At 33.8% G+C, this 15,542-nt stretch overlaps 1 protein-coding gene across 8 annotated transcripts in view; it reads left to right on the top strand.

Moving 5' to 3' along the window:
• Positions 1–14,682, top strand: part of Lsd-1 (lipid storage droplet-1) — a 109,123-nt gene extending 94,441 nt beyond the window's left edge. For all 8 annotated transcript variants that reach the window (XM_069824184.1, XM_069824176.1, XM_069824179.1 and 5 more), the window contains exon 8: positions 13,339–14,682. In XM_069824184.1, coding sequence (XP_069680285.1) covers positions 13,339–13,455 — 117 coding nt within the window. In that variant the 3' untranslated portion in view covers positions 13,456–14,682. The remainder of the gene's footprint in view (positions 1–13,338) is intronic.
• The last annotated feature ends 860 nt before the right edge of the window (positions 14,683–15,542 follow it).

Raw genomic sequence — 15,542 nt, 5'->3', positions numbered from 1 at the left:
CGGGGGAAAATATGGTATTAGATTACATTGTATGATGATAGTAAACTCCTTTTTTGTGGAAAATGAAAACCCAAATCCATAAACTGAATTTTATTTTTGTGTAAGACAAGTTACGCTAGTTAATGATATGTATAAGACAAGTTTTGAAGAAAGTAAACTAATTGCATGATAGTAGGCCTTATCTGAATATAATAATCATTTGACAATAATTGAAGCTACAGAATGGAACATGTCCTACATATTTATTGCAGAGAAAATTTGAAATGTTTATTGGAGTAAAACAAATTAAATATGCAAAAGATTGAAAACATATATAAATCAATTCAGTACAAGCCAAGTTTTGCCTGAGACTTTGCATTAAAGATGCATTAACTCAGAGATAACAACGGATTTACTCAGAAATTTATGGAAGGTTCATGCAAGTTTTGCATAAAATTTTATACATTGATTAAAGTTCTCGTTAACACTTTGTTAAAAACATAACATTTACTCTGTCACACGCTAAAAGTGTTAAAATTGTTAAAAAGGTATTTACCTTCGACAGACGGCCCGTTTTGACGCTATTTGTCGTCGTCTTCAGTGTCTCTTGAACCACTGCTGATTTTGGTTCTGCGATGTGCAGTTGTCGATAGTAGGGGTGGGGGTGTGTTGCTCCTATGGTGGGGGTTGGTTGTCTGTATGCTATGACGTACTATGACGTCAAACAATGTGTGTGTATTGAACTGTAGTTGCGTATTAAGTATATATTGTGGGTGTGCTATTGTATTCTTATATATTTCGTATTGTTCTAGGATGTTTAACTGTGAACTTTTTGGTGTGATGTGTAAAATTTCCATATCTGTTTCTATATTATTGTAGTCATGATTATTGTCGATAATGTGATCTGCATAATTTGATGTAATGTAAGGTTTGGTTATAGCTTTAATATGTTCGTTGTATCTTGTATGAAAGGATCTTCCTGTCTGTCCTATGTAAAAATGTGGGCAACTATTGCATTTTAATTTGTAAACTCCAGTTGAATTATATATATTTGAATGTTTAGTGTGGTTATTTAAGTATTTCTGTGTTGTATTATTTGTTTTATATGCAATTTTGTACTTTAGTTTTCTGAATGAAGTTGCAATTTTGTGGGTATTGGTATTGTGATATGTTAATGTTATGTATTTATTCTAGTGTGCTGTTTGTGTTGGTTTGGTCTGTTTTTGTTTTGCCTTTTTTATTAGTGTGTCTATTATGTTAGGGTTGTATCCATTGTCTTGTGCTATATATTTTATTGTGTTTAATTCTTCAGTGTAGTTGTCATTGTTCATTAGTATATTAATTAATCTGTGTGTCATTGTACGGAAAGCTGCATGTTTATGTTGTATGGGATGATTTGATGAATTGTGTATATGTGTTGTGGTTGTAGTGGGTTTCCTGTATATTTTGAATTCGTGTCTGTTATTTGTTTTGGTTATGGTGATGTCTAAGAAGTTTATAGCTTGCTTATGTTCCATTTCTATTGTATACTTTAATTTGGGGTGTATTTTGTTGAGTTGTTGATGTAGGTTTTCTATTTGTCTTTTGTTTCCATTATATAAGACTATTATGTCATCTACATATCGATGCCAGTACATTATTTTCTCTGCGTGTTTGTTATTGTCGGTATTTAGTATGTGTGTTTGTTCTATGTTGTGAATAAAGATTTCAGCTAATATACTTGATATAGGTGAACCCATTGGTAATCCTTCAGTTTGTGTATAGTATTTATTGTTATGTGTGAAATAATTTTGTTTAGTAATAATTCCTGTGATGTGTATAATTTTGTTAATGTGAGTCTGTGGTATGTTATTTTTGATAAGCATTTTCCGAAGTATTTCTAGTGTTTCTGTTACTGGTATGTTTGTATATAAATTTACGATGTCAAATGATGCTAATGTTGTATTGTGTGGAATGTGTTTGTGTTTTATTTTGTTAACTAAGTCTATGGTGTTGATTATTGTTGTTGGGTTTTCAAATTGTATACTATTTCTTATAATGTTGTCTATATATTTCGCTAATTTGTATACTGGTGCATTCTTGAAAACCCAACAACAATAATCAACACCATAGACTTAGTTAACAAAATAAAACACAAACACATTCCACACAATACAACATTAGCATCATTTGACATCGTAAATTTATATACAAACATACCAGTAACAGAAACACTAGTAATACTTCGGAAAATGCTTATCAAAAATAACATACCACAGACTCACATTAACGAAATTATACACATCACAGGAATTATTACTAAACAAAATTATTTCACACATAACAATAAATACTATACACAAACTGAAGGATTACCAATGGGTTCACCTATATCAAGTATATTAGCTGAAATCTTTATTCACAACATAGAACAAACACACATACTAAATACCGACAACAGCAAACACTCAGAGAAAATAATGTACTGGCATCGATATGTAGATGACATAATAGTCTTATATAATGGAAACAAAAGACAAATAGAAAACCTACATCAACAACTCAACAAAATATACCCCAAATTAAAGTATACAATAGAAATGGAACATAAGCAAGCTATAAACTTCTTAGACATCACCATAACCAAAACAAATAACAGACACGAATGCAAAATATACAGGAAACCCACTACAACCACAACACATATACACAATTCATCAAATCATCCCATACAACATAAACATGCAGCTTTCCGTACAATGACACACAGATTAATTAATATACCAATGAACAATGACAACTACACTGAAGAATTAAACACAATAAAATATATAGTACAAGACAATGGATACAACACTAATAAAAAAGGCAAAACAAAAACAGACCAAACCAACACAAACAGCACACGAGAATAAATACATAACATTAACATATCACAATACCAATACCCACAAAATTGCAACTTCATTCAGAAAACTAAAGTACAAAATTGCATACAAAACAAATAATACAACACAGAAATACTTAAATAACCACACTAAACATTCAAATATATATAATTCAACTGGAGTTTACAAATTAAAATGCAATAGTTGCCCACATTTTTATATAGGACAGACAGGAAGATCCTTTCATACAAGATACAACGAACATATTAAAGCTATAACCAAACCTTACATTACATCAAATTATGCAGATCACATTATCGACAATAATCATGACTACAATAATATAGAAACAGATATGGAAATTTTACACATCACACCAAAAAGTTCACAGTTAAACATCCTAGAACAATACGAAATATATAAGAATACAATAGCACACCCACAATATATACTTAATACGCAACAGTTCAATACACACACATTGTTTGACGTCATAGTACGTCATAGCATACAGACAACCAACCCCCACCATAGGAGCAACACACCCCCACCCCTACTATCGACAACTGCACATCGCAGAGCCAAAATCAGCAGTGGTTCAAGAGACACTGAAGACGACGACAAATAGCGTCGAAACGGGGCGTCTGTCGAAGGTAAATACCTTTTTAACAATTTTAACACTTTTAGCGTGTGACAGAGTAAAATTTTATAATGGATTACGCTAGGTTAACAACTATTTTCGAGACGTCCTAAAACTGTAAATAGGCAAGTTTTGATGTACAAATTCACGATAGTGAACATCATGAAGTATACGATACCGTGCCTAACCCTTTTCTGTTTTGGATAAGATGAGTTTTGCGTCTAATAGCCTCGAACGTTTAATGATAATAGGGAGAAACGAGAAGGAAATTAAATCTTATTATTAAAATATATTTACAATAAATGGAATAGAATTTCAATTAAATAGAGCAAATGAAAAACTTTAATTCGTGGTACCATCGAGACATCTGACTATACAGGGTGCTTCTGTGACTTTATTACGAACTTTTAGGGATGATGGAGAACATCATTATGATCAACTTTCATAAAGGAACCCGTGTCTGGAAACGTTTCTTTTGGTAATTGCTGAACGTGATGTTTGTACGAACTGGTCTAAGTAACATAGAAGGGCCATGGTCTAATAAATAATTTTTTCTTCAATGTATGCTATGATGTTGGACTAGTGATATTTGTGAACATTACAAAATTCATGAGAATAGGTAAAGAACCTTCTTTACAGAGTACATTAAAATAGCCATCTGGCATCAAACTCATGGCCAGTGCACTGAAATCTCATCTCAATTTATATGTAGCCAATCTTGTCTGACGTAGGCTTGTTTAGGTTAAGAATTACGCACAGACAATAATTTTGGTGTCTTTAGTTTCTTGTTATCCTAGAAAGATTCCCTTTAAGAGAACTCCTTCACATGTATTCCATTTACGAAAGGTAAAAAGGGTAATAGAAAAAAAGATGAAAGGCTTTATCAACAGTAATCTCACTAGGTGTTTTGATTTATCTAGAGAAAATCACAACTCGAGTGGGATTTAATTGACTATTAGTCGATTGGAAGAAAGTATATAAAGATTAGAAGTAACAAAGTACTCCAATACAATAAAATATTGACTTACGAAAATACAACTGTCTTCAAATATATTATTGTACCATCTCAACATTACAAATATTACGCAGATGGCAGTAAGCAACGTGATTAAATCGTTTCAAGGCTCAGAGTTTATGTTCTGCACGAATTTTCAGCCAAAAATTAAAACTTTTTTCCAAACAGTGTGACACAATAACTCGACAAGCTCATCTTCCTCCTCTTTAGTGAGGCTGTATCCACGATAAAGGGAATCTGAAGCCACATTTTTAGAATTAGGAACCGCAAAATAAGGTCAGAATTCATCCTCATCCGTATTATAACTACGTTTAAGCCCGCGATCCATGATAAAAAAACTTATAAAATGTTTGTGTGGTTATTATGTTTAAACTTATAGGCAACTGATGTAGCTGCCGCATTAAATTTATTAGCCACCGTGAAAATGATTATCACCCACTGGTGGAGCCATCGCAAAATATACATATATATATATATATATATATATATATATATATATATATATATATATATTTGCTAATTTGAGAAACTGTCATCGAACGAAACTGTGCTTCTCCTTAGTCTGTTAATAAAACAAGAGGAGGCAGAGTGTGAGGAAAATGTATACAGAGTGGAAGTGAAATATCTTGCAGATTAAAAGAGACGATAGGGTACACTGAAATGAATAGAAAACATATATTACGTTTTGTGATTAAATGCACGGTTAATTAAAAAATTAAGTTCGAAGTGTCAGCAGTCCGGAAACATCGTCGCTAAAACACTATACTCGTATACAGATGTATCCCACAGGGGAAGATAGGAGGGGAGGATACTCAAACTGCTTAATACTGAATAAACAAGTGATGACTAAGGGGAGGAGACCATTCTTAGCAATCTATCCTGCTTGTATAGTAAGGAGATAACTCGCGAGTCACGAAATACCGACCACTGATGTAGCCTATTAAGCTACGTCATCAGTGGCACCACAACTGCGCGCGCATCCTTACCACCCTCTTTACGTAATCAACAAAGTTAATAGTGTCGGTTGACCGGTGTGATAATGTCGGGTGAAAACGTTATTAAGTGGTGAGAAAGCCGGGCAAAAAGAAAAACATCTCTGATGGAATTCATCTTCTCACCTTCGTGTCAACACACTAAACTTAGGGTTTCTTTTATACAGCCTAAAAGTTGGAAAAATCACAATTCTGACAATGCGAAATTAATTGAAAAATTTATTATCATCCACACAGTTCCTCAAATAAAGAATGATACAAACCTTTTTTTCTCTTGAAGCTAACATTAGATCTATAAAGGGTGGAAGTAAAATAGCCTTGCAGATTTCCAGGGCGAATGGCTCATGTTGTATGTTACAAAAAGAAGTGTAATGTCATGCTCGCGAAAAGTTTAGTTTTTTTCCAGAAAAAAAAATGTTTAACAATCTCTTGTTCAGTAACTATTGCGAGTAAGGTCGTGATTTTGTCCATATCGATAGGAAATCTAACAAAGAATAATTTATCCCTCTGGCGTATTTCAATAACTTGCACGGTTTTTGTGTAAATCTAATTTTAAAAACTCTTCAATTCAACCATTGTACGAAGCGAATGCGTGGCAACGTCTTGGCAGCTTACGTACTGAGACTCGCAGAGTTCGTTGACCTCTTACATCTGTATACGAGTTTAGTGTTTTAGCGACGATGTTTCCGGACTGCTGAAACTTCGAACTTAATTTTTTAATTAACCGTGGATTTAATCACAAAACGTAATATATGTTTTCTATTCATTTCAGTGTACCCTATCGTCTCTTTTAATCTGCAAGATATTTCACTTCCACCCTGTATACATTTTCCTCACTCTCTGCCTCCTCTTGTTTTATTAACAGACTAAGGAGAAGCACAGTTTCGTTCGATGATAGTTTCTCAAATTAACAAAAAATGCATGTATATTTTGCGATGGCTCCACCAGTGGGTGATAATAATTTTCACGGAGGCTAATGAATTTAATATATCATCGGTGGCCTATAAGTTTAAACATAATAACCACACAAACATTTTATAAGTTTTTTATCATGGATTGTGGGCTTAAACGTCTTTATAATCCGGATGAGGATGAATTCTGATATTATTTTCTGGTTCCTAATTCTAAAAATGTAGCTTCAGATTCCCTTTATCGTGGATACAGTCTCACTAAAGAGGAGGAAGATGAGCTTGTCGAGTTATTGTGTGACACTGTTTGGAAAAAAGTTTTAATTTTTGGCTGAAAATTCGTGCAGAACATAAACTCTGAGCCTTGAAACGATTTAATGTCGTTTCCCACGATTTACTTTTCACCAGACATTTGCTGCTCTTTCGTATATCAAAACTGTTAAAAGAAACTGAATAAATAGATTATCAGAACAAAATTGTGGATGATATTAAAAAGGAAAGAAATTCCTGAGCATCAAATAAGGGCGATACAAAGTATGTACAACAATACAAAAATCAAAATGAATATAAACAAGATTACCACCAACTTGCGAGAAGTTAACCGAGAGGTCAGACAAGGGTGTCCCTTATCAGTTATCACCTTGCTTGCTTGCTTACTTACTGGCTTTTAAGGAACTCGGAGGTTCATTGCCGCCCTCACATAAACCCGCCATTGGTCCCTAGCCTGAGCAGGATTAATCCAGTCTCTATCATCATATCCCACCTCCCTCAAATCCATTTTAATATTGTCTTCCCATCTACGTCTCGGCCTCCCCAAAGGTCTTTTTCCCTCTGGCCTCCCAACTAACAATCTATATGCATTTCTGGAATCGCCCATGCGGGCTACATGCCCTGCCCATCTCAAACGTCTGGATTTAATATTCATAATTATGTCAGGTGAAGAATACAATGCGTGCAGTTCTGTGTTGTGTAACTTTCTCCATTCTCCTGTAACTTCATCCCTCTTAGCCCCAAATATTTTCCTAAGCACCTTATTCTCAAACACCCTTAACCTATGTTCCTCTCTAAAAGTGAGAGTCCAAGTTTCACAACCATAAAGAACAACCGGTAATATAACTGTTTTATAAATTCTAACTTTCAGATTTTTTAACAGCAGACTGGATGATAAAAGCTTCTCAACCCAATAATAACAGGCATTTCCCATATTTATTTTGTGTTTAATTTTCTCCTGAGTATCATTTATATTTGTTACTGTTGTATCAGTTATCACCTAGTCTTTTTAATTTGTATCTAGACGAAGCCGTAAGAGAATGGCAAAACAATTTAAAAACACATTATTTTATAGGTAATGTCATTTTAGATTACTTACTTTTCGCAGACTACCAGTTGGTGTTGGCTGATACCTAAGACAACATACAGAAAGCAGTTCATTTGTTGAGAATTGTTGATAATAAGTACAATCTAAAAATATCACACAGGAAAACTAAAGTATTTGGCTTCTGCGAAAATAATACACTAAGAACTAAAATTGTTGTAGAGGATAAAGTGATTGAACAAGTAAATTCTTTTACTTACCTTGGATGTGATCTCTTTTACATATCCTCCACAGATGTAGAAAACAAGTTAAATACATTTTTAAGACTTATTGGTACAATTAAACGTACACTCATAAAAGTCGATAGACAGATTAAAATAAATACAAACAACTTGTCATAGGATTGCAGTTTATTCCATTAGACCGATTACGGGCAAAAACACATCCCTTCTGTTCAACAACCCGTGTATAATGATTAGACTCGCATGATGTTGTAAGTAATTTCATACTTTCACACGACATTTCATTGGCTGATACCTAAGACAACATACAGAAAGCAGTTCATTTGTTGAGAATTGTTGCTAATAAGTACAATCTAAAAATATCACACAGGAAAACTAAAGTATTTGGCTTCTGCGAAAATAATACACTACGAACTAAAATTGTTGTAGAGGGTAAAGTGATTGAACAAGTAAATTCTTTTACTTACCTTGGATGTGATCTCTCTTACATATCCTCCACAGATGTAGAAAACAAGTTAAATACATTTTTAAGACTTATTGGTACAATTAAACGTACACTCATAAAAGTCGATAGACAGATTAAAATAAATACAAACAACTTGTCATAGGATTGCAGTTTATTCCATTAGACCGATTACGGGCAAAATCACATCCCTTCTGTTCAACAACCCGTGTATAATGATTAGACTCGCATGATGTAAGTAATTTCATACCTTCACACGACATTTCATGATAATCTCTATTTCACCTATCACAGATATGCGTTTGTTTTCAAATACGAGGGCATTGAACATTTTACGAGAATTTCAATTGCTCCACGAAATTAGTTATACATGCTTTATGACTCCACATTTGATAATATTTTATTTTAATTTGTATAGTTTTAGTATTTTTAATGATCTTATTGACAACACAATACATTTGAGATACCATACAAGGGATCTACTTAGTATGGCTAAGCACATTCACATTGTTTTAAAATGAATTTGTTTTTAATTTTGACAGGACAATTAATGTTGGTATAGATAATATAGCCACTATGTCATACTTTATTCTAGTCGAGGCAGTTTCAAATGTAAGCTTGTATTGTAATTGATTTTAGATGATACTTATATTTGTATCTGAAGATGCCCCATTAGGGGCGAAAACGTTTGTATCAAGATTAAATAGGATGTAACACATCAATATTTTTTCTCATATGTTTTTCTTTCATATGTAATGCAATGCTTAAGCCATGTTGACTGAATAATAATTAATCATATTTTGATATTTGTTATTAACACGAGGCTTAGCTGAACATTTTCCAACATGAATTGTAAATTCCAACATTGTTATATGATACAGAAACGTAGATTCTGACTAGAGCCCAACAGAGAAGAATTGAGACCGCTGAGATGAGACTCTTAGGGCCACTAGCAGGATTTAGACTACAGGACCATAAGAGAAATGAAGATATACGTCAAGAACTGAATATCGAGAGTAGAACAACTAGGCTATAATTGAAAAATATAGAAATAACTGGTACGACCATATAAGAAGAATGTCCAACAATAGGATACCTTTTAGAACATGATGTTACAGACCTACACGAAGAAGAGTGGGAAGACCAAAGAGACGTTGGAGAGACCAGTTTGACCGATAAAAGCCTGGAGGCGGAACAGGCCATCGGCCTAAACCTTGAAGTTATTGATGATTAGACTTCGAGACTTTGGACCCAATAGAGCAGTTCAGTGGGAAATCCGCATAACGGCGTACTGAGTATAGTGGTAAAGCGTACAGTGGGCGGGGGTATTGCAGAATGAATGCCAACAAATACGCAAAGGAAAACGCTCTGAATTTGAAGATTGTGACGACTAATTTGGTTTTTATACACATCCATTTTCAAACTGTGTCTGAAACTATTACACTGTTAGAAAAGTCAGAGCAAGAGATGCCGGAAGCCCTCAAATTAGTTGAGGAAATGACACAGAGAATTAATGAGACATCGAGTACACCGGTTACTGAACGTGTAAAATAGAAGTGGAAATCAATTTTATGTAAAAATAACGGATATGGAACACTGTGTAATGTAAACAGCAAATTAGTGGACATAGAATCACCCGAGAATAAAGACTGTCTCTTAGAGACTGCAATGATGTTAGGTTTTTTCGTTTTGCTCCCATCACGTCATGCGACGTAGAGCGCAGCTTTTCACGGTACAAACTGTGTTTGGCAGATAACCGAAAAAGATTTACGTTTGAGACACTGAAAATGTATCTTGTAGCTCATTGCAATTCGGTACTGTAACTGCACTTCGTAAAGACGACCAATAGGATAAATGAAGAAATTAAAATTGTTACCGGTACATATTTATTTCCACCATTAACGCTGTGTATAATTAAAAATGCTTATAAAAGACAGAAAAATAAATGCTTTTTCACATTCTTTTGACATTGCCATTGTGTAATGTATATTTACTTTCAGAATGTACATGTGTGTGTTTCCCCATACTACCGTACTCTATTCTAAATAGCAACGTTGTTACCTCAACACATCTCTATCTACCTGCAGCGAGTCAACAACCTATAGTGCATGCACAGTAAACTTATTGTATAGGGTCCAAAGTCTCGAAGCCTGATGATGATGATGATGATGATGATGATGATGATGATGATGATGATGATGACATGTAGCGACAGACTTGAGATTTAAGATAACTTACATTATACAGAGTGTTTCCGGTCTAGTGTTACAAACTTTCAGGGATGATGGCGAAGGGCACATGTACCAATTTAAGATAAGAAACCCTGGTCCGGAAATGACTGAGTCGAAAGTTATAAGCAAAAATAGTTGTGTGGAAATGGAATTGTAATTTATTACCACGTGCCCTCCTTCCCTTAACCTTTGGAACAGTCGTGGAAAGATGGTATGGGCCGGATGTCTCCTACTTGGGTACTTGTCCGGATACAATCTGTGAGCTAGTCTACTGTTCCCATTGGCTCATCCGTATTCGAAAATCATGTCTGCATATTCCGCTCTCGTGTACTCCTCCATTTCACTAGGACTGATCGATTGGACACTGCAACTTGTACACATACACAGCTGTCTACAGACGTGCATATGAGGACCGACCATGTCCGTTACTCATTACGCTATCTGCATTGCTTTAGTGTAGTTTCCTGTCCCCATCCCTCAGACAGCGCATTGAATGGAATACTGTAAGTAGACAACGTAAACAACGTCAGATGAATACAGTATGTGTAAGATGTACAGATAAATACATATAAATAAGGTGTAATGGGAATAAAATTATTTCATATTCACACAACTATTTTTGTTTGTAACTTTCGACTCGGCCATTTCCGGATCAGGGTTCCTTATCTCAAATTGATACATGCGCCCTTCCCAATCATCCCTGAAAACTTGTAACACTAGCTCGGAAACAGCCTGTATAAAGGCACTTTAAGCACAAAAAATCAATCATTCTCACTCAAATAGGGAGATTTGTAAAAATATAATTCATTTCTTTTTCATTACAAGAATATTATATAAAGAATGTATTGAAACTCGAGTATTATTTTTCTTTACATGTTTAATATAAAATCTACTGTAACATATATGTATTAATGAAGGCCATCTACTCCTTCGGGATAGCATATTATTTACATTTTAATTGAAATATATGATTAATATTGATTCAGTTTTGGAAGATATTAGAAAAATATCACTAATCATATTAACCTAATATTAACCCCAGAATCTAATGTATACATTGTAATGATAAACATCGCATTAAAGAATATTTGTCGTGTGTGCCATGCTACGCGTCTAACATTTTCAAATTCTGTATCTGTAGATATGAACAGACCTCCTTCAATGGTGCATATGCAAGCAGTTTACCATTACTAATGTCAATATGAACACGCAGAATAAAGTGAAAGGGGGAAGCCGCCATAAATATATCGTCGTTGTTCCTGCAATAACTCCTATGTGCAAAATATAAAATTTTTCAGTAGGAAGAAAAAACAAATTTATTCATAATTAATTAAATGGCGATCTTACTCGTGTTAATTTTGTTAGCATGTGCGGCTTACAGCTGTTTCGGTGCTTCTTCACACCATCCTCAGAGCCTACTAGATCTCAGCGTCATCTCGAACTTCGCTCCCTGTTGTGTGGGTGCGTTCGATTGTTGAAAAGTGTTGAAATGTGGTGTCAAATAGTGTATGTTTTCTGAAATTGATCTGTGTGTTGAGAATTTGATCAGGATGTGTTTTAGTATGTCTGTATATTTCATATTGTTCTAGTGTGTTGAGTTTTTGGCTTTTGGGTTGTATGTGTAGGATTTCCATGTCTGTGTTTATGTTAATGTATGTGTGGTTAGCATTAGTTATGTGTTCGGCATATGTAGATGTATTGTGTCCTCTGGTTATTGCTTTAATGTGTTCTTTGTACGAGTTTGGAACGATCTGCCTGTATGTCCAATGTAGAAACTGTCGCAACTGTTGCAAGTGAGTTTGTATACGTCTGTGTGGTTGTATTTATTTGTTTGTGTGTTGAGATGTCTTTGTAGTGTGTTTTCTATTCTGTATGCTATGTTGTATTTCTGTTTTCTGAATGAGGATGCGATCTTGTGTGACTTTTTGTTTTCGTATGTTAGTGTGATATATTTCTTGTGTTCTTGTGTTTGTGTTGTGTTTTTGTTTTGTCTTCCTTATGATGTTATCTATTATGTTTGGGTTGTAACCATTTTCTTGTGCTATGTATTTGATTGTGTTCACTTCTTCATTGTAGTGTTGTTGGCTCATGGGTATGTTGAGTAATCTGTGTACCATTGTCCTGAATGCAGCATGTTTGTGTTGTGTGGTATGATTAGACGTGTTGTGTATGTGTGTGGTGGTGGTGGTGGTGGTTGGTTTTCTGTATATTTTGAAGGTGTGTTTGTTGTCAACTTTTGTTATGGTGATGTCTAGGAAATTTATGGAGTTACTGTTTTCGAGTTCCAGTGTGTATTGGAGATTTGGGTGTATTTTATTTATGTATTGGTGTAGTTTGTGTATTTGTCGTTTGTTTCCTTTGTATAGTATGAGTATGTCGTCTACGTATCTGTGCCAGTATAATGAATAAAAACATTTATTCATCCTATGGCAGCCGTACATAGAAGACTGTGAATTCTTACATTTTCGAAACGAAGAAATATAATTACATACAGGAGATTTTATTATTTGCTGTATCACTATTTAAGTTATTTAATAGAGCAAAAATCTGAAAATCGATAAATATGTCACATAGGAGGTATTGCAGGAACAACGAAGACATACTCTTTCGCATGAGAATCTTAAAGATTACTTGAGTTAAGAATTAATTTTATATGAAAATAAATGATTTTTACGTCTTGTTATAGGACAAGATTGCCCGTCAAATTGCGGGGCAATACGAGGCTGCCAAAAGGGAAACGAGCAACATCGTACATAACAATGGACGCCACTCCGGATCCAACAACTTGAATGCTGTTGATTAGATATCCTTTACATGTTACACATCATAACTGCAGTCTTCCAAAACACTATAAACTCTAAAAAAGAAATCCTTCGAAACTCTCTAAATATCTTCGGTTTATCTCATTAGTCCATTATATAGTATACCAAGATGAATTAAAAGGAACAAAATTCAGCTCCTCATTTGATTATGTAATTCAAAATTTGTGTGAAAGTGGTCATTATTTTCATAGGAAATTAAAACTTAGAAATACAGATCACATTCTAATTGTTAGCATAAAAATTAATATTCTAAACTTTTTTCCCACTCTACAACTACAATGAAGTCGAGTACTTGTATGCGTTGCAATAACTCAACCTTTCAAACCACTCAATTGTCTTTAGTTCACGGCGCAACAGTTTCATACTGTCTATACAGCCTATGCACTTTTTGAAATGAGTAAAATATTATATTAAATCACAAGTGAATAATGTTCAAAGATATATTTCACTGACAAATTGATTTTTTTAATTCCCGGGACAGTTAAAAAAACTAAACTTATGGATGATAGTCATGTCCAATCCAGTATCTCATAATATCTTGTATCTGTCTAGTGTTTCATGAGAATAATTTTGCAATTCTGTAGGATTATTTGCACAACTGTTTGTGCAGTGTGACTTCTATCGTCGATCCGCAATTGTTTCTCTATAAATAAGTTACTTATGAAGCTCACTTCACCGAAGAACCAATAGCATTAAATCCGGGGATCTTGGTGACCAGTTCTGATCCCATTCCTTCCAATCCACTGATTTGGAAAACAGTCGTTCAGAGATATCTAAACGAGTCAACAGTGGAACAATGCTTATCTTGATGTCATCTTGAGCTAGTTGAGACCCAAGAAATTGTTTAAGATAAAGAAATTCTGTTAGTGTGGGTTGAATGGGGAAAAAAAGCTATTTTTATTTTGTGAGTCTATGCCACGCATTCACTTTAGGTGAATCTCTCTCTAAACTCCTCATTTTCAGCGATCCTAATGCGAAAATTTTGTGCATCGACTTTTCCAAAAATATGGCAAGTTACCTAGACGTTAAAGAAAATTGTATTCAAGTGAATTTTCAATTTGAAATCAATCTAATTCTTCACACGGATTTATAGTTTTTGATCATTATAATCTCTTTTTATCTTATCTGTTTGTAGTTTACTTCATTTTTTGCCTATTTCAATAAATAAACGGACACACAATTGAGAGCACAAAGTCAGTGTTACTAACTGAAATAAGAAATCATTTCCTGGGATCTCTTTACAACCAAATTTTGGAGATTTATAGGGCCATATCTGTGATGTTGCGTGTTACACAAGGCTAAGGTTGTAACAGGAATACAATTGAAAAGAATGGTAATCATTGGTCTCACTAAAGAATTAAATCTAGGATATAGATGGACTACGATGTAGAAATTTGGAACTAGCATGATATATTTGAAGAAAAGGTTATCAGTCGCATTGGACATAACTCACTTGCCTCATTATAGGCTATATATTGCAAATTGTGGATACGTAAAAAAAAAACAGAAATTGACATTAAAATCAAATCTCTTACAGGAATGCGAATTGTACTGGACATCAACCAATAATCGGACTTCAGTAACAATACTGAATATTTATTTTTCTAAAATGATCAATATTAGAGTGCGCTGGTAATTTTGTTGAAAACTTAAGTGTTTCAAAGGATATCTGGAGACAGTGTTATTCAGTGACTTCACTTAGTAACAAGCCAGAATATTTACAAAACTTTCACACGTTTAATAAAGACCAAATAAACGTATTAGTCTTAGTTCTAAGAAATGTTCTGTATATATCCAGGAATTACAGCTCAGTGGGTTTGTAATTTCTGCTCTTTTGTACTTTGATAAATAATACTGGGATATCTTCTTCATTTTTGTAATAAAACAATAAATCTGATATTTGTTCTTAAGATATGTATTTTTTTACAATTTTTATTGTAATTATTTAATACGGGATTTTTAAAATATCTGCTTAATATAAGACTGAATAAATAAAAAATGATTTATTTTTAAAATGTTATACGTATAGTAACAGTTTATTTCGAAAGAAGTAGATGCTACAAAAACA

The sequence above is a fragment of the Periplaneta americana genome, chromosome 4, assembly GCF_040183065.1.
Source record: "Periplaneta americana isolate PAMFEO1 chromosome 4, P.americana_PAMFEO1_priV1, whole genome shotgun sequence".
NCBI lineage: Eukaryota > Metazoa > Arthropoda > Insecta > Blattodea > Blattidae > Periplaneta > Periplaneta americana.
Note: the sequence above shows the minus strand (reverse complement) of the source record. Positions and strands in the feature narration are given on the sequence as shown.